This window comes from Hypanus sabinus, chromosome 9 (genome assembly GCF_030144855.1).
Source record: "Hypanus sabinus isolate sHypSab1 chromosome 9, sHypSab1.hap1, whole genome shotgun sequence".
Lineage (NCBI taxonomy): Eukaryota > Metazoa > Chordata > Chondrichthyes > Myliobatiformes > Dasyatidae > Hypanus > Hypanus sabinus.
This window is the reverse complement of record NC_082714.1, coordinates 47,049,495-47,076,632: the sequence shown is the minus strand read 5'-3', so window position 1 is coordinate 47,076,632 and position 27,138 is coordinate 47,049,495. Positions and strand designations below refer to the sequence as shown.

Below are 27,138 nucleotides of genomic sequence, written 5' to 3'. Positions count from 1 at the left end.
GGAAAACTGATATGAAACAGCGGCTGGATGCCAGTTGATAAATGAAAATACCTCAAACCCAATCCTGATGAGGAAGACTAGAGGCAGGAAGAAAGGAATTGTCAGAATTATCATTTGCAGATCTTGCAAGCCAACCCATTCTCTGGTTAGCTTGCAACTTGTTGAGAAATAGTCTCGATATTTCCTGCATCTTTATTCTGGCTTTCTCATTCTTCATGGCTAGCTAAGTTGTCGAGACTAGACCACTTACATTACAGTCCCTCTAGTTTAGACCATTTAATTTTCACGGGCTGTGTCTTTCAAAGGAACCAGTAATACAACACTTGTGAATTTTTAAATAATCTTCAAAACTAAATTATATTACATTATTTCAAAGGAGAATTATAGAGCTCCAATCATGAAACTTTAGCAAGTGGATTAAAAATGGCTCAACAGAAAAGCATACCTTATTAATGAAATAATTCCAGCCTTCCCAGCAACCACTTTCTACTCTCATTGTACAAAAATTTACAGCCACTCACAAAGTTAGGGAATTCTTGTGCTGTGGATTAGCCCTGACCAAAAATATCTAAAGCCATTTCAATTACGACATTAAAAGCTAGCAGAATCCAATTTTCAACACAGCTTTTCAGGAAAATAGACGTTCCATTCGTACCCCTTTGTTTGCTTAAAGGAGTCCAGTTCGGGCGCTGTGGTTGGACGGGCTTTAGGATGCAAAGCTGAAGCAGCAATGGTGATAAGATGCCTGAAAGACAATGATAGGGAATTGATAAACTAATTTTACAACTTTACATTTTAAAACTTTATCGAATACAGTGGATTCTGGTTAGTTCGGGTACACTGGGACCAGTACTTCTTGATCCAATTAAACAGCTGCCCCAATTAGCTTAAGTTACATGAAAAAAAGTTTTTAAAAACTATATAAAAAAGACAAAATGCCATTTAATTGAATACCAAATTATGTATTTAAATGAAATACAGAACTAATTAGAACACCAACAATACTACCACAGCACTATCAAACTGTGTATTAGTTCCAAATAGTTATCAACTGAGGAGTTCATCCATAGTGTATGCTGCCATGTTCCTTTGATTAACTGTGAACAAAATCTGTGCAGATAATGGGCAGGCTTTATACAACATTTTTCACTGTAACATTCATAATTCCTAATTTGATGAAATAGTGAGATTCTTTCATTTCCTGGATATTCCTGGCATCCCCAAGTCTAAATGCTTGAAAATGCAGTGAGCAAAACAGTTCAGAATTGTCTTACTGCTTTATTTCTCGCCAACTATCAGTGATAAAATTCACTGCTTTTTGAACACACACGCAGCAACAGACACTATTTAAAAAAACATTCACTTTATGCATGGTGTAGTATTTAGCTGCCACACAAATGCACTCAACTGACACTAGTTAGAATCTTCTCCTGATCCACTTAAGCAGTACAGTGTCCCACATAAACAAACGGAATCCTGGCTGTTATTTTTCAATTAGTTTTTGTTCTTTAAGAGTTGCCCCAAATAAGCAGCTTCCCCGGTTAACTGATAGCCCAATTAACCAGAATCCAATGTATTCTTCTTTCCCTACACTCAAATGACAGCACATGAAGAAGCACTATAAATGCAATGTTTTTTGCTTCAACAAACATCACTTTTACATTATAAAGGTACTCTAAGAGTTAGAAATTATATTAAAAAATTATATTTTACATATATAAAATATATAACGGGAAGATCGATGGCATCAGGATATATATATACATATCCTGATGCCATCGATCTTCCCGTTGTCTTCCAAAATCCTGTTGTAGACACGGACAATGACGATAACACGTGTAACCGTTCTTCAGTGATGGAACTATCACCCAGGCGAGGGTGGACACACAAATAATTCCCCACCGGTCACAACTTTTCACACTACTAGAGCCACTGATTGATTTCCCCGAATCGATCCTCCAAAAACCCCACCTTCCTGTGGGTGCAACAAAGCTCGTTCAGCGTCTGAAACCGTGTGTCTGTCTGTGTATCAGCGGACCTGGTATTTATCTCCACGTGTTGGACACCAGCTGTCCATCAACCTGCTCTGCCCTCCTCTCTCTTTGCAAGCTGGCGAGTGTCCTTGCGGAAAGGTAAACAACTTGTAGAGAAACCATGACATCAATCTTTCAAGCATTCTTTGCCTTTCTCTCTCTCTCTTAATAACAGCTCAAACAGTGTCCAAAAACCAGTCTCATTCTCCTGACATTTTAAAGCGATAGTCCACAGAAAATATGAACCCTAGGGGTACATAACAGGTAGCTGCAAAGATCAGCAACAAAAGTATAACACCTCTTACTTGGATAAAGTTACGAGTGGTGTACTGACCGCACCAGGTCTGTAAAAGTAGGTATATCTTCTTTTAACCTTTATCCTGTGTTGCAGTACACCTAATCACATTATTCCTCAAGAGCCAATTGTTTCAAAAGTAACTTTTTTTTAAAATTTTCCAGTTCATCCTATTAACTTTATCATGCTCCTATTCAACTCAATCAATTGTTAACACCATCCTCAATAAATATCGGTGCACTCTTGCTACCTCAACAACTATTGGATGAAATCAATCTTACAGATCTGCCACTCTCCTTTGCAGAAGGAAGCACAACATGAGAAAAGCAGGTAAAGAACCACTGAAGAGGAAGTAACAAGCATCTCACAGATCCATGGTGACATTAAATATCTCTGACTTACATATCTTAAGCACATCAATTTGATTTCAGCATCAAGCAAAATATAATTACATTGATCTTAGAGAATTTTAGAATTGTATTGCATTATAATTTAAGTCCAGATGTATCTATCCACGAAAATTATGTCCAGAGACACAAGCATTTCAATGCATGTAGTCTGACCCCATAACCATTTACCTCGAGCGCCAGTCTCCATGCAATGGACTGTTTGAAAGATGTTGCAAAGTCTGCCTCATACTACACTTGCAGAACTCCAGTTTGGCTAACAGCACTTTTCTTCATGTTTGCTCTTGATCTGCAGACTTGGACATAGAGCTTAAAGCCTTTAAGGTGGCTACTCTTCAATCACAAGAAGCAGTTTAGTCATCTTGAGTTGAAATCAAAAGTGAATCCAGCCAAAATCATCCTGCTGTAAGCCTCAGCTCCTACGGTTCTTTCTGGGTGACCAAGTGTGTGTAATTTACTACTCCTCCCATCTTGAGAAACCTCCATTACCTCAGGCATTTGGCTGACAGAAACTGATCAGTGAACTGACTGTATCTCTATCGTCCTTCAGAAGCTCAGCTTCTTATTGGTAAGTAATCCTCAGAAGAGTTAAAATCCAAATCTAAATCCATGTGCTTAGGTGGCATGTGTAAGTGTACTCCAGGGAAAAATCAATTCTTTTGAGAAAGCAGGCATAAATAGACATTCAGCGGCCGCTTTATTAGGTACCACCTGTACCTAACAAAATGGCCACTGAGTTTGTGTTCATGATCTTCTGCTGCTGTAGCCCATCCACTTCAAGTTTCAATGTGTTGTTGATTGTGTTGTAACTCAGGGTGGCTTTCTGAATTACAGTCGGCCCTCCTTATCCGTGGGGGATTGGTTCCAGGACCCCCTGTGGATACCAAAATTCATGGATGCTCAAGTCCCTTATTTAACGTGTAACAGTGCAGTGGTCCTTAGGACCCAGTGGAACCCCGGACTTTATTTTACGTCTCCGTGCGGTGGACATTAGGACCTGGCAGTGCAGCTCTGAATCTGCAGTCTTCCTGTTCACAAAAATAATCACGATCGTGATTGGAAAAAAAGGTGGAAGTATTAAAGCGTAAAGAGGTGAAACACCATCAGTCATTGGAAAAGCGTTAGGCTACAGTCAGTCAACAATCAGAACAATTTTAATGGAGAATGTGAAAGGCCCTGCCCCGATGAAAGCTACAATTTTTACTAAGCAACGCAGTGGTTTAATTATTGGAATACGTATGTTTCTTAAGTGTTTTACATGCATAGAAAGGTAAAATAAGAGAAACGTTTGACTAACTGACATTAAATAATACCAGATGTACCTGTTCCAACTTCAAATCCGACTTAAAGACGGCCACAGGAATGGAACTCATTCATAACCTGGGGACTGCTTGTACTTTTAAGTCATTTCTAGATTACTTATAATACCTAATACAATGTAACTGCTATGTAAATAGTTGTTACACTGTATTGTTTAGAGAATACGGACAAGAAAAAAGTCTGAACATGCTCAAGCAACGAGTGCTGGAGAGAGAACTTCTGGGTTTTCCTGATGCGCAGTTGGTTGAATCCATGCATGTGGAATCCACAGATAAGGAGGGCTGACTGTACTGTTGTCTTCCTGTAAGCTTGAATCAGTCCGGCCATTTTCCTCTGACCTCTCTGATTAAAAAGGCCTTTTTGCTCATTGAACTGCTGCTCACTGGATTTTTTTTTGTATTTCGGCACCATTCTCTATAAAATCTAGAGACTGTTGTGCATGAAAATCCTAGGGTCTGAGGTGTTTCTGAGATACTCAAACAACCCCATCTGGCACTGACAACCATCCAACAGTCTTCATCACTTAAATCACATTTATTTCCCCATTGTGATGTTTGAACAACTGAACCACTTGTCTATGTCTGTATGTTTTTATGGATTGAGTTACTGACTGGCTGATTTGGTACTTCCGTTAATGAGCAGTTGTACAAGTAGACCTAATATAGTAGCAAACACGAGGAAATCTGCAGAGGCTGGAAATTCAAACAACATACACAAAATGCTGGTGGAACACAGCAGGCCAGGCAGCATCTATAGGAAGAAGCGCTGTCGACGTTTCGGGCTGAGACCCTTTGTCAGGACCCATGTCCTGATGAAGGGTCTTGGCCCGAAACATCGACAGTGCTTCTCCTTATAGATGCTGCCTGGCCTGCTGTATTCCACCAGCATTTTGTGTCTAATGTAGTAGCCACTGAGTATATATCTGCTTTCAGAGACTCAGGGACACGAAGTACATTTCTGGATTTTGATGCCCAGTGATTTAATACAGGAATGTAATGGCTAATTTCCACACAGCAACGTGATTATGTCCAGGCAATTTATTTTGTTCTTTACATCCAAGGGTATATCTTTTAATTCATTTGTGACTTGGAGACATTACTGGCAAGGCCAGCATTTATTTCTGATATGTTCACTTGAAGGTACAGAAAACGGTTGAACAGGGTTCCAGGATTTACAAAAAAAGAGACGGTAAATGAACAATATATTTGAGGGCTAACCTATTGTGCAGCTTTGAAGGGAGATCACATATTGTGATATTCCTATGTAGCTGAGGGTCTCAGTTCATGCAGAATTCTGTAGGTTTTCCAGAGCGAGTTAATGTTCACAAGGGCAGCACTTGGTGCTTTAGTAGTCAGATATCAAAACTGACTTTAGATATCACCTGTATGAAGTTTAGATGCTCTCCTCATAATCATATGGATCCATTTTCAATAATGCTTCCATTTCTTCCCCATCTGCAGCTTGCTAATAGACTCCTGCCATCAAAGTCTTCTGTAGTGGAACTTGTCTACGGTGAGGCAGTTCATCAGGTGAATCCATTTATTGCATCTAGTGTGGACTCCTCTGCGTCAATGAGACCCAGTACAGATTGGGAAAGGTTTCATCAGGAACCTTCACTCCATCTGCCATAACAGGCTGCCATTTTAATTACTCTTCCGATTCCTACTCCTACATGCACGTCCATGACTTCCTCTACTGCAAGACTGATGCCAGATGCAGATTAGAGGAACAGCTCCCCCTACTTTGGCTTGGTAGTCTCCAACCTGATGGCATGAACATAAATTTCTCTAATCTCTGGCAATCATTCCCCTTTGTCCTTCTTCCCCCACTATCTCATAAGCCCTTAACCCTTTCCCTCCCTCTTGATCAGCCTATCACCCACACATTCATCCCACTGGTTTTTCTCCCCCATCTCATTCCCTTTACTCCATGTGACTCTGTGGTCTCCTATCATATTTCATCTTCTTCAGCCCTTTGTTATTTCCACCCAACACAGTTTCTGTGTTGGACTGGTCATGTTGCAAGAATAAGCGATGATTGTTTACCCAAACCCGTTTTCTGTGGTGAGCCACGCGAAGGAACGAGGAAGCATGGTGGTCAGAAGCTGCACTACAAAGATGTGCTCGTGTCATATGAAGAACACTGACATGAATGTCAACACCTGGGAGAAAGATGCTTTGGACAGAAGAAGTTGGCACTGCATTGTCAAGAAGTCAATCCCAGCTATTGAGGAGAAAAGGCAGAAGAAATATGAAGCAGGTCATGAAGGCAGACATTCGGTGCTAGACCAGTCAAATCACAAGTGCAGCCGATGTGGGAGATAGTGCTGATCCAATGCTAGTCTTGTGGCCCATAAACATGCCTGCAGAGACTGAACTCTCAGCACAGTCAACATCGAAATCAATGGACAGCTGAAGATATACATGTAATGCCCTGGTTCACCTGGTTCATATTTTTTCTCTGTGATGCTTTCCTTTCCTCTGTGTAAGCTGCTTGTTTGGGTTACTGAAGGTAAGAGATAGGAGAAATGTGTGCCATTCAATGGGGATGAACGGATTGAGGGGAGGTTTCCCTGGTGAGGGACACCAAGTTTGGCTTGGGGCTTTTGAGAGGAGAGAAGAGAGAAGATGCTGGAGAGAAGAGGTCAGAGGAGTCAATAGACAATAGGTGCAGGAATAGGCCATTCGGCCCTTCGAGCCAGCACCGCCATTCAATGTGATCATGGCTGATCATCCACAATCAGTAACCTGTTCCTGCCTTCTCCCCATATCCCTTGACTCTGCTATCTTTAAGAGCTCTATTTGACTCTTTCTTGAAAGCATCCAGAGAATTGGCCTCCACTGTCTTCTGAGGCAGAGTATTCCACAGATCCACAACTCTCTGGGTGAAAAAGTTTTTCCTGAACTCCGTTCTGAATGGCCTACCCCTTATTCTTAAACTGCGGCCTCTGGTTCTGGACTCCCTCTGAGTTGACCCAGAGTGGGGCCGAGATTCGTTGAAGGCCAGGGAGATCGAAGGAGGATCGGTGAAGGGGAAACCGTGAGCTCCAACTTGTGCACAGTGGACTGCTTCATTTAAAATGGGCCTTTTTCTTTATTTGCTTTTTCTTTACTAACCCTCTAGACGAATTAATTATAAAGCTAAATCTTTTAATTGTATACTGTGTACAGTCTGTTATTTCATGTACTGATTTGTAACGGGGTAACAAATCACGCAGCATCCACACAGACTAGGAGATTTAGGGCCGGAAGGCGTATTCCCTGGACTTACACAGCCGACTGAACCAGTGTGTCACATATAATACTCATTTAAGATAGAAAACTGCTTATTTCTTTCAAGATTCTTTTCTCTAACCCCATCAATTGGTAAAGAACATTATCAATAAATAGCAAGGATCCTTATTAAAATGTGTTTACTTACGGTCCTGGCATCATCCTTGTAGATTTGGCACAGGAAAGGCACTTAAATCGCTCAAGTAACTGCCTGAAATTGGATGATACAACAGTTAAAACAGAGTACAATTGCAAAATTTAACTCCCAATTTTGATGTGCAAGTAGACCATAAGACCATTCGGCCCATCAAGTCTGCTCCACAAATTTATAGATTTACCTTTTAGTAGAAAGATTCAATTAATTTATAGCTTCCTTGGGAAGCTCATTGTTTGCACATTTTTCTTTGAACATTTTCTTTTCTCAATAATCAGCAGGGTATCAATAACTTATCTTCTGTGACAGCAAATACTAATACTGCTTAATAATCAAACAGAAGGAAATTAAAGAGGTGGAATTGAAAGAAATATGAATGCACATTTTGCCCTTCCACAGAAACTCAAAAAATATTAAAAAATGTAAGTTTTTCATAGCATGTTGAGTTCCTACCACTGAAACACATCTTGATCCATATACGTACTATAGGATGAGTCCAAGATTATTTTTGGGCTGCAGCCTTTTAACCAACTTTCATCAGCCTAGAATTTGCAATCAGTGGTCAATATACCTCTTAGATGTACTAACATATACAAGTGATGTCAAGATGTATTGGTACAACTTGACACCTTGAAGGAAAAGGCAATAGGTAGAGGCAAGCACCACCAACTGCTAGTTCCCACCAAGTCAGATAATATCCTAAGTAACACAGGCAAAATGCTGGAGGAATTATGCTACGGAAATGAACCAACAGTTGATGTTTCGGGCTGAGACCCTTCTTCAGGGCTGAGAAGGAAGGGGTAAGATACCACAATAAAAACGTAGGGGGAGGAGAAGGAGGTTAGCTGAAGGAAGATGAGTGGGAAGGGTCAAAGGAATCTGATAGATCAGGAGCGTAAACCATGGGAGAAAGGGAAGGAGGAGGGGGCATAGGGGGGAAAATAATAGGCAAGTGAGAAAAGGTAAAATGTCAGAGTGGGGAATAGAAGAAGGTGGGGTGGGGGGGGGGGGGGGGAAGGATAGAGGACAATATCCTGACCTGGAAACACAACACTTTTTTCACTGTTGTTGGGTTTAGATACTGTAACTCCATATTCAGTATCACTCTGGAACAGCTTCATATGAATTGTAGCAGGTCAAGAAGGCACCTTTAATGCTCCTTACAGTAAGTAGTAACTGCAAAAAATTCTTAAGGTTGCCTGTGCTTTCATATCCTTGTTATAACATGAAAATGAGAACTGCTTCTTTTAAATAACCGAAGGGCAACCTATGGTTCTACCCAAACATAATAGCAAGTCGCTCTCTCTCATTTCACTGCCTCAAGAAATGAACCCACTGCTCCACTTATATTTTTTGTTTATTTGGATTGCAAACCTCAGAGGTTTGTTTATATAAACCCCAGAGTACTCCCATTTAGTCACTGATCTTCAAAGAATGTGATCCCCTTCATTCTACCAAAATGTACAACTACACATATACTAAAATTTTTGTTCCTTTTTTCAATTAGATGCCCATTTTGCAAGCATACTAACATCTTCCTGTACTGTCTACACTTCCCAGTTTGGTGCCATTGTTAAATCTTGAGATTTCACTTTTAGACCCTGATCCAAACTATGCAAACAACAAAGAATGGTAGTTCCAGCACCATTGAATGAATAAAGATGGTATTTGCATCTTTATGAATTAATTTACAAATTGACAAAAGTTTTCAGTAGAGGCCTGCCATTCTTTGTCCTAATCTTAGTGGATTGTTTGGGGAAAATGATAAATATTAACATTTGCTGCATAGAAGTAATAGCAGCAAATGTGTCTAAAGCTGTGTAAACTTTTCTCCAATATCTCATCAGGTTACTTCTATCTGAGCTGTAAGCATTCCAGTCACTCACTTCCTGAACCCAGCTGGAGAATCAGCCTCAAAACCTGGGCCATTTCTCAACTGTTTTTTCAGCTGTTTCCATCTTTCTTCCAGCTGTTTCTTCAACGGATCCAGCTCCAGTCGATCCAGCTGCAATTAAACAAATTGGAACATCGGAAAGCTGGAAATAAGATAACTTCCTAAAAGACACATTGTGTAAATATGTTCTTCAGTAAACTTCAAGTTTAGGAGAGTCCACATTTGCCATTAAGTAAATTAATCAGCTATTGCTAACCTACCCCATCAATCAGCTATATCCATCAGCTCTTTAACTATTTAACTGCCATCCTCTCTATCATAATGTTTTCTTCTTCCCTCTCTACCCTTTCCTCTGTGTACTTAAAACTTGCTTTATTGCTATAGTTTCCAAGTTCTGATGAAAGGTCACTGACCCAAAAAGCTATATTCATTTCTCACTCCACACCTACTGTCTAAATGCTGAGTATCCTCACTATATTTCCAGTATCTGTAGATAACTTGCTTTTGAACTGCTTCCAACTCAATTTATTTAGGTTATAATATTAAATCTGATTCCATATTATTAGTTGCTAGCTTCATTTCATTCACTAACTTCAATTAATGGCATTTTTGCTTTTTCTATCCATTGACCCCTTTATGATGTGTGCTTTGACACACAAAATGCTTTTGTTTATCCTGTACAAATAACAATCTAAATTTCCTTTTGAAATTCAGTTCATGCGGAAGGGCCAACAATGGAACAGCAGAGCCAAGAGTTGAAGAAACTGGCAAGATGTTGACTGATTCCGGATTTTGGTAAAATTATCACGGATGAGCAAGGAACTAAATGTAGAACAATACTTGGAAATAGTTCAACTGAGGCAACATGGAAATAATGGAAAACAAAATAAGAATACAAAATACAAAACTGCAGGCAAAAATGTAGGTTAAAATGATTACAAGGTCTGATTTTCTCTCTGCATCGAGTCCATTACAACAAACTCAAAAAACGTAATGGTTTCTGAATTGTACGGGACCATGTGTAAAATCATAAATTGCCTTATAAAAATATACGGAGTAAACCTTTACAGAACAATGAAAGCTTCACAGTGGCATCATTTATGGGATATTAAATCTACTTTCTTACCAGATTCCCGAATTCCTCTGTTCTATAGCATTCTAAAATTATACTCAGCACCCAGAGCGGTTGGGCATACAGAGTTCTGAAGCTTCACTAATCTCTAGAGTGAAGAAATTTCTAACTATAGGTAGTCCCTGAGTTACGAACATCCGACTTACGGACAACTCATACTTACGAACCTAGGAAGGAGAACGCAGCCACCATTTTAAGTCGGATTACAACACTGTCTGCCATTTTAAGTCATTGCCGTTGACACTGTGTTGAGTGTTTAACTTTGTATTCGACTTAAATTTTTCTTAGTAAGATTCACCCTGACCCCCACCCCACCCCGCCGGTTACGGTCAATTGGTGGCGCAGTTAGATCAGTGCTGGGCTGGAGAACAGAGGTTTCCAAGTTCGACCCAGTGTCAGTCCGCTCCCGTGCCGGGTTGATGTCGATCCAGTGACTCCCGTACCATCCATGCTGGGTTGATGTCAAGCTCGCAACACGACCTCGTAAAAAAAAACTGCCACCTCCAGTTTAAATTCCCACGCGAAATATTGTAGAGGATCAAATACTGAAACCCAGCACAGCCCCCACTTGTCCCATTTAGCATGTCTTAGTGCGGTAGTCCTTAGGACCCAGCAGACCTTGGGAGCCGGCAAAGCTCGGGACCCACCGCCCGCAGTGTTTCTGTTCCATTGATGGGAAGCAATAAAGTGGAAATAATAAAGCGTTTGGAAAGAGGTGAAACGCCATTGGAAAAGTGTTAGGCTACAGTCGGTCAACGATCGGAACAATTCTAAAGGATAAAGGATGAAGTGAGGATAATGGAGCATGTGAAAGGTCCTGCCCTGATGAAAGCTACAATTAGAACTAAGCAACAGTGGTTTAATTATTGGAATACATATGTTTCTTAAGCGTTTTATATGCATAGAAAGTATATTCTATATAAAATATATTCTATATACTAAGGCAAATGTTGACTGACTGACACTAAATAATACTGGATGTACTTGTCCAACTTACATACAAATCCGACTTAAAGACAGACAACTTAAAGACAGGAACTGAACTCGTACGTAACCCGGGGTCTGCCTGTACCAGAATCCCAAACAGCCTGCTTCTTATCCCAAGACAAAGACCCACTGCTCTAGATTCCCTAACTGGAGAAAACCCACTCACTACCCAACTTATCAATCTGTTTCAGAATAGAACATTGGGCAGTTCAGCACAGGAATATGCTCTTTGCCCCACAGTGCTGTACCAACCTAATCAAATGCCCAATTAAACCAGAAGGATAAAATATAATATACTGTAGATAAAACAAAATTTGGCCTTCAAACTTTAATGATGCTATTATTATTAATTGTCATGTTTGACAAATCTTATTGAATTTTTTGAAGAGGTTACTAGGAAAGTTGATTAGGGTAAAGCAGCGGATGTTCTCTATACTGACTTCAGTAAGGCCTTTGACAAGGTTCCAAACTGAAGGTTAGTTAGGAAGGTTCAATCTTTAGGTACTAATATTGAAGTAGTATAATGGATTCAACAGTGGCTGGATGGGAGATGCCAGAGAGTAGTGGTGGGTAACTGTTTGTCAGGTTGGAGGCCGGTGACTAGTGGTGTTCCTCAGGGACCTGTACTGGGTCTAATGTTGCTTGTCATATACATTAAAGATCTGGATGATGGGGTGGTAAATTGGATTAGTAAGTATGCAGATGATACTAAGATAGGAGGCGTTGTGGATAACGAAGTAGGTTTTCAAAGTTTGCAGGGAGTTTTAGGCCAGTTAGAAGAGTTGGCTGAGTGATGGCAAATGGAGTTTAATACTGATAAGTGTGAGGTGCTACATTTTCGTAGGACATACATGGTAAATGGTAGGGCATCGAAGAATGCAGTAGAACAGAGTGATCTAGGAATAATGGTGCATAGTTCCCTGAAGGTGGAATCTCATGCAGATAGGGTGGTGAAGAAAGCTTTTGGTATGCTGACCTTTATAAATCAGAGCATTGAGTATAGAGAAGTTGGGATGTAATGTTAAAATTGTACAAGGCATTGGTGAGGCCAAATTCGGAGTATTGTGTACAGCTCTGGTCACCAAATTATAGGAAAGATGTCAACAAAATAGAGAGAGTACAGAGGAGATTTACTAGAATGTTACCCAGGTTTCAGCACCTAAGTTACAGAGAAAGGTTGAACAAATAAGGTCTTTATTTTTTGGTGTGTAGAAGGTTGAGGGGGGACTTGATAAGAGGTATTTAAAATTATGAGGGGGATAGATAGAGTTGACATGGATAGGCTTTTTTTCATTGAGAGTAAGGGAGATTCAAACAAGAGGACAGGAGTTGAGAGTTAGGGGGCAAAAGTTTAAGGGTAACACAAGGGGGAACTTCTGTGTGGAACGAGCTTCCAGAAGAAGTGGTAGAGGCAGGTTTGATATTGTCATTGAAAGTAAATTTGGATAGGTATAGGGACAGGAAAGGAATGGAGTGTTATGGGCTCAGTGTAAGTTGGTGGGACTAGGTGAAAGTAAGTGTTCAGCACAGGCCGAGATGGCCTGTTTCCGTGCTGTAATTGTTATATGGTTATATGGTTAATTATAATACGTTTCAATTGACATTTGAAGTACATAGACAAACTTAAAATATTGGATTTTGTTACCTTGCAATCCATGTCACAAAGAAGTTTCTCCAGCACCTTCTGCCAGTCTTTCTCTTGTGCACAAACCTTATTTAACAGCTCCTGCATCATTGAGTTCAATTGCTGCGCTGTTGCATCCAGAAGTGTTCTACTCACTTTTGACTCTAATGATTTTTTGTCAGCTTTCTGGAGTGAAAAGAAGAAATGTTAGTGCAGAGACACACTGGTTGGAGGGTAGGTATTATCAATTCATAGATTACCTAGTAGCTGCAGGCAGGAAACTAGAGCATCATGACAGTACTATAGGTATTGTTTATCAGTTACTTAAAGTTAGAAGAGAAATCTGTGTTAGCAGTTTAACTATCAGCACCATTTTTATGAATTACTATTGAAATCAAGTTTCAACAGTGGAATTAAGTTTTGTCCCAACTTTTGTTTTGATTAAATGAATCACTTCCCACTTCTTATTCCCCTACCTCCACTTTTTCCTCTATCCCTGCATCACTGGCACCGCTTATGCAACGTTTATATAATAAATTGTTGTACTTATATTCTTAAAAATATCACATGAACAGAATAATTCTTATTCAAATCTGTTAATCAAATATCACCGGTTTGCAGCCCCAACTGAAAATAAAATGCTGAATTGTCAAAGAAATTATTCAGAGCATGACCTCATAGACCGTGAAAATCTACTCGTTTGAAAAGCGGAGTGGAACTTAATGAAACCCCAGTGCTCATGGGAATTTATTTCAGAAATTCCTCCCTTTTTAGCTTGCAGTATTTATCCTTGTTGGGATGGGGAAAATCCAAATCTCTCCATCATCATTCTTCTTTTTCAGATTTTTTTTGAAATCTAATTGCAAATTTTCTTCATGCTTTATGGTATTCCATTTAATAGTCACAGATCTCATATCATGATCCTTAATATCAGCTAAATAGGTTTCATTTTGAAATCTTCAAGTACATCATCCCTTTTCATTTTCTTCTCACTATGTTGTGAAATAAGCCCTTTCATTACATGCTTTATGTAAATGCCTGAACTTCTATCTACTGTACATGTTGCATAGCTGCATCTCTTCTAATTCTTATTTTAAAAGATCCTTACCCCATTAATCTCCATTTCCAAAAATTCTTTATCAACTTTCTTTTCGTCAAGTTGATCCAGCTTTTCTAGAATACCCTATGTAAACACATTTGGAAATTACAACATTTGATGAATACAGGATAAAAGCAAAATCTAGAAGAAACAATTGCTCATTTGAAAGAAAATGAAAACATTGACCAAAAACAAAAAGAAAAAAAGACTCTTTCAGCAAGTACTGAGCCCTCCTATCACCTGGAGTTCATTGTGATCAGCTTGCAGTACTCCTAGGCGGCCCTCAAAGTCTTCCTCCATTTCTTCTAATTTCCTCTTCAGGGTTGCCAACAATTCTCTATCCTAAGAAATGGAAATGTCAAACACAAATAAATCAGTGTTAGGTGTTTCCGTATCACCTAATCAGAGCAAATTTGGAATTCACAAGATAAATTATTACACTGAAAATATGGCACTACCTCAGGATTTAGTTGATGTGAACTATTGGCTTGTGTTGGGTGGCACAGCAGTGTAGTGTTTAGCACAACGCTTTACAGTACAGGTGACACGGGTTCAGTTCCCGTTGCTGCCAATAAGGAGCTTGTACATTCTCCCCATGACCACGTAGGTTTCCTCCAGATGCTCCGGTTTCCTCCCACAGTTCACCGATGTACCGGTTAGTAGGTTAATTCGTCATTGTAAATTGTCCCCTGATTTGGCTAGGATTAAATTGGTGAATTGCTGGGCAGCGTGGCTCCAAGGGCCAGAAGGGACTACTCCGCAAGGGAGGAGGCTCCAGTGAAGTATAATATCAGGATGGACTGAAAAAAAAAGGCTTCCATTTACTGAATGCCTTTCAAACATTCCCAAGTACCTTGCAGCCAATAGAGCAGAATTGGCATGCAGTGCATAAGGTAACTGTCATTCCAAGGTCACAAAGACAGAATTTCAATATTGAGGTTGACAGAAAAGCATTAGTTAGGTTTTCTACTGCGGAGTCCCATTGAAACAGACACTGTCAACTTCGGTGTGGCGTTCCGTACTGTGCTGAGATGTGCTGGCAGTTCTCAGCTATTGTTTCTACAGTGGACTCTTAGTGAACCTACCACAATACAAGCTACAAGGGAATAGTGCTGCTGAATGAATAGATGGATGCTGCAATGATAATGTGAGAGGAGTTTGGATAGAATGGGGAGAACAATGTCTTAGACCATGGAAACACTCCAGGGATATAGTTGGAAATCTCTAGTGAGATCATAGTAACGACACAAATGTCCATGAATGTCTATACTCTGCAGTGCAGTCAATTGCATAAGTCTATTTTGTTTGCTGCTGTGTGCTGAAGGGAAAGTGCCTTCTTTCCATAAATATAGGGTTTGTGCAACTTCCCTTATGCAAAAATGTGCAGCAAACTGTGGGATGCAGCAGTTATCAGCAGGAACAGCCACCTGCTTTTCCCGATCACTAGTTCAGTACCATTTTTATTTGACGTATACAGAGTTCTGCAACATGCTGGTTCATGCCAACCAAGTTGCTTACCTGAGCTATTCCTACTTGCTTGCATAAATCTCTTAAACTTTCCTAAACAAGTATCTGTTTAAATATCTATTAAATGTTCAAACTGTACCCACATCTATGACTTCCTCTATCATCCACCTTCAGTATGAAAAAACCCTCAGGCTTGCTTAACATCTCTTCCCTCTAACCTTAAACCTATGTTGTCTAATTTTAGATACCTTTACTTAATCGTAAATGGCATGGATATGGTGAATGTAAGCATTCACCATATCGATGCTATTTATGATTATACACATCTGTAAGATTACTCCTCAGTTCTCCCTGTTCCAGTGTGAAAAGTTCTGTTTGAGGTACCTCGACACACGTAACAATACCATCATCAATATCGACTTTTTTTTAAAAAAAACATCCTATCAGATACCTCTCATGTCTTCTATCCTTTACAGTATTAGACTGTAGATGTAAATATAATATATATTTCTGATTTTGTCTGTGCATCACAGTGAGGATTCTTCAAGTTGACTTCTTGAAGAATCTCTGTTTCTTGACTTGCATGTTAACATAGATTCCTTTAGTTTCTGTTCCAAACCATCAGGAATATATTTGAGAGGAACTGCTAACAAGATGGAGATTGCATTGTCTGTTCTTACTGGACACAAAAAATAAAACAAAGTCTTCAATTACAGTCATAGTTGCCTTCAATTAAATAGTCATAGAGCACGGAAAAAGCCCTTTGGCCATGCAGACCAAGATGCCCATCCAAGCTGGTCAAATTTACCCAAGTTTGGCCCATATCCTTCTAAATATTTTCTATCCACATACTTATCCAAGAATCTTTTAAAAGTTGTTATTGTACCTGCCTCAAGCACTTTGACACCTCATTCTATACATGTTCCACTCAGTGTTAAAAAATTTCCCAAGCATCTACTATTAAATCTTTGCCCTCTCAGCTTAAACCTATGCCCTTTGGTTCTTGATTTTCCTAAGCCTGTATAGATTAGTGCATTCATCCTCTGTAAGATCTCTGTCTCCTATACTCCAAGAAAAAATGTTCAACCTCTTGTTATATCTCAGTTTCTCAAGTCCAAGCAACATCTTTTCCCCAGCTTAATAGTACCTTTCCTATAGCAGGGTGACCAAAACTGAATATAACACTCCTTTATAACAAACTGATGTTAAAATACAAAATATCTAAGCATTCAAAAGCTTTGCCTTGACAACCTTTCAGTTTGTTTCTTCACTGATCTCCTCAGTTTTCAATGAATTCTACAATGTCCCCAGTAAGTTTAAAAATAGAAATTTCTGTTGTAACCTGATAATTTTCATTCTGGGCAATTTGTATTCCATTCTCCAGTAAACCCAATTTGATCATCAGATCATCAGGAAGACCTTTCTTTTCTGGAAGACAAACATAACTCAGTCAACATTATATTTAAGTGATAACACTATAATACTCTGCTCTTAAAAATATGATTTACAATTTATTTAGTTTAAGTTTGACTCAGTAAAGTTCAGTAATTCTTTAGCAGACCTTTATCCTTCTTTACTAGAAAAAATGTGCTCTCACATATTTAACCTGGAATGGACAAAACCTGTATCCATCTCAGAGCATCTTAAAACCCAGTAGGAAATTCAACTGCTGATTTTCTACCACGGTTTTTGTTGGGAGTTCTGCTCGAAATAATGTTAACAATAATGCATCTTCAGACTCCAGTTTCACTGCTAACTTCACGAGTCTGATCAATGTGCTTTAGGAAAGGTTGTCATCACTTCTGCCTTCCTAGTTTTAGTATCATTCCAGGGGAATTAGATCACATCTCACAGAAGGTTAGTCATTCATACTCTATCTTCAAAGAGAAAAGACTTAATTTACTTTCACCCATCCTCACAAGTGACAAGGAACTATTTCTTACCATTCCTTCGGCAAAGCGCAGATGTTCATATAAGGTCTACATGAAATGTATTCACTAGGAACACAAGTACTTCTATCTGTGTACTGGTCAGCTGTGAGGTGTGGAAAGAACTCTCTCTCTCACCTTCTCTCTGGTATTTGGTGCTTTCCTCTGGTAAGGATATACAGAACAGTCCTCTTTCTAAGTGCAATGCCGGTGTTCATTTGTTGCAGATGATTATAGGAGAGGTTCCTGACATGATAATGTATAATACTGAGGCTGAGTGAGATCAATGGGGATGAGGAAATGCAAGGCATCAAAAGCTTGAACTCACTTTATCAGGTTAGGTGTGAGAAACACCAACGTTGCAAGTGAGAACAAGGCACAGCCAGTTCTAGATGAATATGCAAAAAACTCACCTTTCCCAATTTCATTCAGCCAATAAAGAGCTTACCGCATTAAATATAGGAGCCACTGACCTCTACAACCACCAATCTCATCTTCTTCGTCTCTGCCCAGACTCCTTTTCATTAAGTATCAGAATTTCACCCTGACCCTGGTCATCCCCGACATGTAAACACTCACAAATATATCGAATATAAACATTCACTGAAACAAATGCCAGTCTTTGTCTAACTGGACTCCATTCTTTCACTCACTCTTTGGTCCCAATTCAATCTCCTTCAATGTGCACATTTGAAGTGTTTCGCTAAGTACAGAATACTAATGTATTCTTTGACTCACTACCATTGAATGAAGAGCATCCTGAAAATTTTACAATAAAATCACCAAATTAAAAAGACACTCATGAGCACATTGCACTTCTGAGTTTGTTTTTGCCATGACTGGATCTGGATATCTGAAGGTCAGATAGAAAATAAATAATTGTTAAATTAATTTGTTGCAAACCCTGTCATACCACCACAGTAAAATTCAAACTGGCTCCTTCAAGGTTGGGTTCAGTCTCAGAAGTTTTGCTATTTTGGCTTCCCATCCACCTCAAACTCATCCCATCTGAACATTAAGATTCCACCATAGTTTCAACGTGGTGTTCTCAATCTCATATTCAGGAGAATGATAAATTTGCCCCAGCAGTCTATTAGATCTATTTATTTTAGATGAATTCTCCCCAAAACAGTATCAGCCAATTTCTGGTGACTAATTAGTGAGCCTGGAAAGATCTGCCAAGGAGCCACAGTCAACAAAGTCCACTCCATTACCTACAAGACTTGGATGTCCTTATAAAAGAGATTATATTTCAAGATATTTACAAACTAGAAGACATTTTCGTAAATCTTGTATCTGTGTTTACATGTTGTGACTGACCTATTTCTTCCATTTGTCGCCTGATTTCATCTTCCAGAGAATCTACTCTTTCTTTAAGAACCTCATGACTGATTGGCATTTGTGACAGTTGATGCAGGGCGCTCAAGGTCGGACCACGCTCTGTTCCAGGCTTAAGTAAAGGAAAAAATAATGAATCAGATCTCCCAGAAAAAGTTTAGTTCTCCTTATAATGCATATACCAATAGGCTTCTCATAACATAATTGCATTATTTTTGTATATAACCTTATCAAAATTAAATGTTTTTGAGTTCACCTTCATGGGATAAATATGTCTTATTTTCACTGTAGAAATTATACAAAAAGCTTGTAATGCATGAAATCCTCCCATATTCATACTTCATAACCTTTATGTACAATCAACATATCCTTCAGTTAATGTCCAACATTAATGATAAAGACAAGAGATTCTGCAGATGCTGGAAATTTAAAGCACACACAGAAAATGTTGAAGGAACACAATGTGTCAGGCAGCATCTATGGATGGAGAACGAACAATCGATATTTGGGCCCTCCATTGGGGTCTCAGCCCAAAATGGTAACAGATTAGTCTGATCCATAGGTGTTACTTGACATGCTGTGTTCCTCCAGAACTGTGTGTACTATTCAAAGTAAATAAATCCATTGCTTTTGTTAACTTGTTGATTGTCCCTTCTTAACACGGTAGAAGAAAAGTTTGTAAATTCTAGCCTTAAAGAGATCTAGTTTAATTCCAGTAGGCTGATAAATGCAAGCTTTATCACTCTGTTGGTGTTTGCGAATGGAAAATCGTTTACCAGTGTTGGAATGGACAGAGTATATTTGACTCTGAATCAAATATTCATGTCTGGATGGGGGGGGGGGGTGGTTCCAACGCTGACTAAATTGTCAGGGTATGAAACTTACTCTACCAAGTATTTTGTTAGCATATGTACAATCACTGGAGGGCAAGTTTGCGGACCTAAGGGCAAGAACCAATCTACTCTGACACCTTTCAAGTCATTGCTGGGGAGGGAAATGAGGGATTTTTGTGTTCTGTGTTTCACTCTGGACACACCAGATACATCAGTAAGACCCAAGGGCTTCTTGATACATTCGATGGACTGGACTGCTGATTTGGAGAAGGGAAAAGGTGGGAGTCTGAATTTTATGAGAAACTCTTCATGATGCTCAGATACAGCAGTCTTGTCACACTTGTTTCCCGACCTGAATCATCGAAGGATCAAGTGCTTCTTAATAAAAGCATTCTCCTCTGTGATCCTGAGGCTAATGATAATTAGGCACTGGATGTATTGAGTACCATGACCAGCAAACAAGAAACTGCCTATCCTGACACCTTTCAAATCATAGCCAGGGGAATTCAAACCGGCCTGCTTGAAGAAATCTCTGTCCAATTGTCATCAACATATCACCTGCAGCACAAGGGGTCCCAACACACTCAACCACTGTTATACTATGAGTAGGAATACCTACCATACTATCCCTTGAGCACATTTCAGGAAATCTTATCTGGCAGTCCTCCCTCTACTGGCATACAGGCCGAGGCTAAAAGGAAGTCTCCAGAAGTAAGGAAACAAAGAGGTTGTCATGGGAGTCTGAGAAGCAACTATGGGATTATTTCGAGTCAGTGGACCGGGCCCTGTTCAAGGACTCAGAGGATCCGAATGAATATACCACCATTGTCACCAACTTTAGAAAACAGTCGTAGATGAGTGTATCGCCACAAAATCATTCAGAATCCCGGATTAACAAAGAGATCTGTAATCTGTTGAGGACCAGATCAGAGGCATTCAGGTCTGTTGGCCAAATAAAATACAAGAGGACCAGGTATGACCTCCAGAAAGCTGTTTCACGCGTGAAAGGTGATTCTGGACCAAACTTGAATCACTGAAGTTTGCTCAATAGCTGTGGCAGGGCTTGAATGCTATTACCTCCTACAAACTGAAAACACGTGATGCAGGTGCTCAATGCTGTTTATGCTGGCTTTGACCATCAAAGCATGCAGGAGCCTTCATGAAGTCCCACAGCCCCAATGACCCTATGATTTCAGTCTCTGAGGATGACACGAGAGCATCCTTCAGGACAGTGAACCCACAGAAAGCATCTGACCCAGACAGGATAGCTGGCTGACTAATAAACAGCTGTGCTGATCAATGGGCTGGAGTGTTTACCGATATACTTAGCCTCTTCATTTCGCAGTCCGACATTCCCAACTGCTTTCAAGCAAGCTTCAATTATTCCGGTGCCAAAGAAGAACATGGTAACCTGTCTCAATGACTGTTGTCCAGTAACACTTACGTCCACTGTGCTGAAGTGTTTTGAGAGGTTGGTGATGAAACATATCAACTCCTGACTGAGAAGCAACTTGGATCTGTTACAATTTGCCTGTCCCCACAAGAGGTCCACAGCAGATACCATTTCATTGGCTCTTCACTCAACCCTGGAACATTTGGACAGTGAAGATGCATACACCAGGATGCTCTTTTCATTGACTACAGCTTGGCATTCAACATTACTACCATCCTCTAAAAACTATTCAATAAGCTCCAAGACCTAGACCTCAATACCTCCTTGATTTCCTCACTTAACCATTTAACCATATAACAATTACAGCATGGAAACAGGCCATCTCAGCCCTTCTAGTCCGTGCCGACGCTTACACTCACCTAGTTGCACTGACCCACACTCAGCCCATAACCCTCCATTCCTTTCCTATCCAATTTTACTTTAAATGACAATACCAAACTTGCCTCTACCATTTCTACTGGACGTTCATTCCACACACCTACCACTCTCTGAGTAAAGAAATTCTACCTCCTGTTACCCTTAAACTTTTGCCCCCTCTCAAATCACGTCCTCTTGTTTGAATCTCCCCTACTCTCAATGGAAAAACCCTATCCACATCAATTCGATCTATCCCCCTTATTATTTTAAAGACCTCTATCGTCCCCCCTCAACCTTCTATGCTCCAAAGAATAAAGACCTAACTTGTTCAACCTTTCCCTGTAACTTAGGTGCTGAAACCCTGGTAACATTCTAGTAAATCTTCTCTGTACTCTATTTTGTTGATATCTTTCCTATAATTTGGTGACCAGAACTGTACACAATACTCTAAATTTGGCCTCACCAATGCCTTGTACAATTTTAACATTACATCCCAACTCCTATACTCAATGCTCTGATTTATAAAGGTCAGCATACCAAAAGCTTTCTTCACCACCCTATCCACATGAGATTCCATCTTCAGGGAACTATGTAATATTATTCTTAGATCACTCTGTTCTACTGCATTCTTCAATGCCCTATTATTTACCATGTATGTCCTATTTGGATTATTCCTACCAAAATGTAGCACCTCACACTTATCAGCATTAAACTCCATCTGCCATCGTTCAGCCCACTCTTCTAACTGGCCTAAATCTCTCAGCAAGCTTTGAAAACCTACTTCATGATCCACAACACCTCCTACTTTAGTATCATCTGCATACTTACTAATCCAATTTACCACCCCATCATCCAGATACTTGCAGACACTAGTCAGTTCGGATTGGCAAAAACATCACCTCCAGAATCACTGTCAACACAGCTGCACCTCAAGGCTGCGCTCTCAGAACACCCCCCCCATTCGCTTTAAAATTATGATTATGAGGCCAAGCACAGTTCCAATGCAATTTTAAAGTTTGCTGATGACACCACTGTCATTAGCCAAATAAAAAGTGGTGACAGATCAGCATATAGGAGGGAAAATGAAAATCTGGCCGAGTGGCGCCACAACAACCTGCAAAACAAAAACACAAAAGCAGAATTGAAAGCTGAAAATACAGACATTGCAGTCATCCCCTGTGGTTTGGTCTTCGTGCTCCAGCCACCAGATGTGAGTTTAAACAAATCATTCAAAGAATTCATGGGTCGACAGTGGAACCAATTTGACTCAACAACAGCCAGTGAGTACGACCTGTCTTCCGTGTATTCATTTTTCCAAAGTTGGCACCCTCTGTATAAGCTGACCCCCTAATTTTAGGACCAAAATTTAGGGCCAAATTCTCGGCTTATACAACGGAATTTATGGTAATTTTCTTTTGTTTTGCAGGCTGAAGAAATGTCTTTCTTTTCAATGTTTAGATTCTCTGAGTAAGTTATTGTTTATTGGCTGCAAGTGATAACCCAATTGTAAATTGAAACTGATTCTAACAGAGTCATTTCCTCAGCTGAACAAATGAAACTGTAATGTCAGTTTCTAAAAAAAAATTCAAAATTCGAAGTAAAATTGATATCAAAGTACAAATGTGTCACCATATACAACCCTGGGATTTGTCATACTTGGGCATACTCAATAAATACAAAGAACCACAATGGAATCAATGAAAAACAGCCTACGTGCAAAAGACAAATTGCAAATACAAAAAGACAATAATAAATAAGCAATAAATATTGAGAACTTGAGATGAAGAGTCCGTGTAGGTGAGTTCATAGGTTGTTGTAACAGTTCAGCATAAAGGCAGATTTATACTTGTGCGGAAGGGCTACGCTGTAACCCCGATTTTCACTTCTCCTTGGTCTTGCCGACCTTGAGTGAGAGGTTGTTGTTGTAGGGCCACTCGGCCAGATTTTCATTTTCCCTCCTATATGCTGATCTGTCACCACCTTTCATTTGGCTAATGACAGTGGTGTCATCAGCAAACTTTAAAATTGCATTGGATCTGTGCTTGGCCTCATAATCATAATTATAAAGCGAATGGTGGGGGGGGGGGGGGGGGTTCTGAGAGCGCAGCCTTGAGGTGCAGCTGTGTTGACAGTGATTCTGGAGGTGATGTTTTTGCCAATCTGAACTGATTAGTGTCTGCAAGTGAGGAAATCAAGGAGGTATTGAGGTCTAGGTCTTGGAGCTTATTGAATAGTTTTTAGAGGATGGTAGTAATGTTGAATGCCAAGCTGTAGTCAATGAAGAGCATCCTGGTGTATGCATCTTCACTGTCCAAATGTTCCAGGGTTGAGTGAAGAGCCAATGAAATGGTATCTGCTGTGGACCTCTTGTGAGGACAGGCAAATTGTAACAGATCCAAGTTGCTTCTCAGTCAGGAGTTGATATGTTTCATCACCAACCTCTCAAAGCACTTCAGCACAGTGGACGTAAGTGTTACTGGACAACAGTCATTGAGACAGGTTACCATGTTCTTCTTTGGCACCGGTATAGTTGAAGCTTGCTTGAAAGCAGTTGGGAATGTCGGACTGCGAAATGAAGAGGCTAAGTATATCGGTAAACACTCCAGCCCATTGATCAGCACAGCTGTTTATTAGTCAGCCAGCTATCCTGTCTGGGTCAGATGCTTTCTGTGGGTTCACTGTCCTGAAGGATGCTCTCGTGTCATCCTCAGAGACTGAAATCATAGGGTCATTGGGGCTGTGGGACTTCATGAAGGCTCCTGCATGCTTTGATGGTCAAAGCCAGCATAAACAGCATTGAGCACCTGCATCACGTGTTTTCAGTTTGTAGGAGGTAATAGCATTCAAGCCCTGCCACAGCTATTGAGCAAACTTCAGTGATTCAAGTTTGGTCCAGAATCACCTTTCACGCGTGAAACAGCTTTCTGGAGGTCATACCTGGTCTTCTTGTATTTTATTTGGTCAACAGACCTGAATGCCTCTGATCTGGTCCTCAACAGATTACAGATCTCTTTGTTCATCCAGGCTTCTGATTGATTTTGTGGGGATATACTCATCTATGACTGTTTTCTAAAGTTGGTGACAATGGTGGTATATTCATTCTGATCCTCTGAATCCTTGAACAGGGCCCGGTCCACTGACTGGAAATACCACAAATTCTGGTGTATAAGCCCAGAATTTGGCCCTAAATTTTGGTCCTAAAATTAGGTTGTCGGCTTATACAGAGGGTGGAAGACAGGTCATATTTACTGGCTGTTTTAGAGTCAAATTCGTCCCACTGTTGACGCATGAATTCTTTGAATGATTTGTTTAAACTCGCATATAGTGGCTGGAGCATGGAGATCAAACCACTGGGGATGGATGCAATGTCCGTATTTTCAGCTTTCAATGCTTCTTTTGTCTCAAAGGACAAGTGCACTTTGAACATGTCCCAGACAAGTAGGGACTTTTCCTTCCTGAAACCTTCAGGATGTCGACTCCAAACCTCTAACCCTCTTCAAGTAACCGGCTTCGTCCATCCAGCAGCGGTCTTGAACACAAACAACAATACCCTGTGGGAATTTTCTGAGCAATATTTGTTTTTTGTCTGAATATAAGATCACGTCTATTCATAAATCGGGTGCACCAACTTCGCGTAGCTTTGAAATTTTCGCTGACCTTACGGTGTTTTTCAGCCCATTTCAACACCTGAACTCGAATCATTTCTCTGGTAACAATGTATCCAGACGATCGCTGGTGATTCACCCACTCTAAAACTTTTTCTTTCAGTTCTGGCCATTGGCATGCTTTCCTGCAGTTTGCATATTCCGTCTTTGGCATTTCCCTCAGCGTGTCCTCTGTCTTTCTCCACTCTCTCACTTGTTTCTCATTTACACTAAACTTCTTAGCAGCTGCAGAATTATTTGTTCCTTTAGCAAAATCAACAACCTTCAGCTTGAAGCCAGCATCGTATCGCATTCGTTTTAATCTCTTGTACATGGTGGTCGCAAACTCAATACTGAGTACACGTACTGATCCTGCCACCCCGTGTTATGTTTTAACGAGATTACAATGGGCGCTAAATGGTTTCGCGGGGGTGACATTTCAGAGGATTCTTTACTATTGGAAACATAATCCAAAATTTCCCTCCCTGATTTATTTATTAAGAATTCACGTATAATGCGCTACAATGTGCAGGCCTGTTTCCTTAGCAGGTACTGGTTCACAAAATTTCCTGGTTCCGGATCCAGCAAAGATAAGTACCGGCATGTGAGATCCTGTGATCTTTTCTGGTTAAATCAAGAACCTCTACAAAAGGGTTTGGCTTATACAAAGGTAATATGAAAAAGTCACTTTTTTAACCTTGAAAATGGGGGTCATCTTATACGCCGGAATAACCGGTATGCATTTGTCCATCACTCAGGTATGATTAAGTTGGAGGCAGGCATGACAGGGGCGTGGCTGAAACCAGCACAGTGTTTCCCTTTGTATTCAATCATCCTCCTCACTCTGGTTGTCTGTCCGTCTTTCATTGACTCCATTGTTTCTTGGTATTTAAGGTGAATGCCCACAAGAAAATGAATCTCAGGGTTGTATATGGTGACACACATGTACCTTTATAATAAATTTACTTTCAACTTAAACTTTGATATTTTTTCTCTAGAAACTGACATTACAGTTTCACTTTTTCACCTCAGGGAACTCAGGATTCTGTTAAAAGCATTTCAATATACTCAATGCATTACAATTGGGTATTATTTGCTGTCAGTAAACAAACTAATTCAGAGAATCTAAAAGAAAGCCATTGCATCAATCGGCAAGAAAAAAGTCTGAAGTGAAGTGATTGAAGAAAACATTTATAAAAGGAAGGTGCACAATTATTATGCCTTGTTTAATTGAAGCTCAAGCTGGTTTTTGTTTTGAGGAAAAACAAATTTAGCTCAGGTGAATCAGCAAAAATACAAAGTTCAAAGTACAGTTTTATCGAAGTATGTATATTGCATACAACCTTGAGATTTACCTTCTTGCCGGCAGGCACAAAACACAAACAATAACACACAGAACATGTCCCCAAATGCCAACCCTTCACCGTTCCTAACCACTTGGCTTCAACATCACTTTCCAGCTAACCTCCTCCTTCCTTTCCCAACCTGATGAAGGGTTTCGGGCTGAATCAATCGACTGCTTATTGATTTCCGGAATGCTGCCTGACCTGTTGAGTTCCTCCAGCATTTTGTGCTTTGCTAAAATGCCAATCTATGCATATAGTGATAGCTACTGTATATTAAAAAGCTGCACTCTCAGGAAATTCCATTCATCCTCTCCATCACTACTACTCCAGGGCCATGGACAGCAGCCTCCCACATCAGGGGCCTAGAGGAGCGAGGCCATTTCTGTCATCGCCTCCACAAAGTCAGCAAACTCCCACGAGTTATGTAGTACTACCCATGGGTTATTAAATTGTGGCACTTTGAAGGGAAAAGCAGACAGAATTAAAATCAGGTTGTTTTTTTTAAATCACTGACACAAGCCATGAAACTTGGTACTTTGCAACACCAGTACAAAA

At 40.1% G+C, this 27,138-nt stretch overlaps 2 protein-coding genes across 2 annotated transcripts in view; both read right to left on the bottom strand.

The window, feature by feature from the left end:
• Positions 1–557: 557 nt before the first annotated feature.
• On the bottom strand, positions 558–14,288 carry LOC132398823 (glutamine-rich protein 2-like). The gene is made up of 5 exons (XM_059978664.1): positions 14,227–14,288; positions 13,140–13,304; positions 9,368–9,486; positions 7,476–7,538; positions 558–745 (listed from the first exon to the last, which is right to left on the bottom strand). Exons 1-5 carry the CDS (start codon positions 14,239–14,241, stop codon positions 616–618), a joined length of 492 nt encoding a protein of 163 aa, XP_059834647.1. The 5' UTR covers positions 14,242–14,288; the 3' UTR covers positions 558–615.
• Positions 14,289–14,430: 142 nt separating this feature from the next.
• Positions 14,431–27,138, bottom strand: part of LOC132400049 (uncharacterized protein C16orf96 homolog) — a 39,578-nt gene continuing 26,870 nt past the window's right edge. Inside the window, exons 6-8 of the mRNA XM_059981135.1 lie at positions 18,933–19,062; positions 17,027–17,112; positions 14,431–14,559 (exon numbers count right to left, since the gene is read on the bottom strand). Of these exons, the coding sequence (XP_059837118.1) occupies positions 14,431–14,559; positions 17,027–17,112; positions 18,933–19,062 (345 nt within the window). The remainder of the gene's footprint in view (positions 14,560–17,026; positions 17,113–18,932; positions 19,063–27,138) is intronic.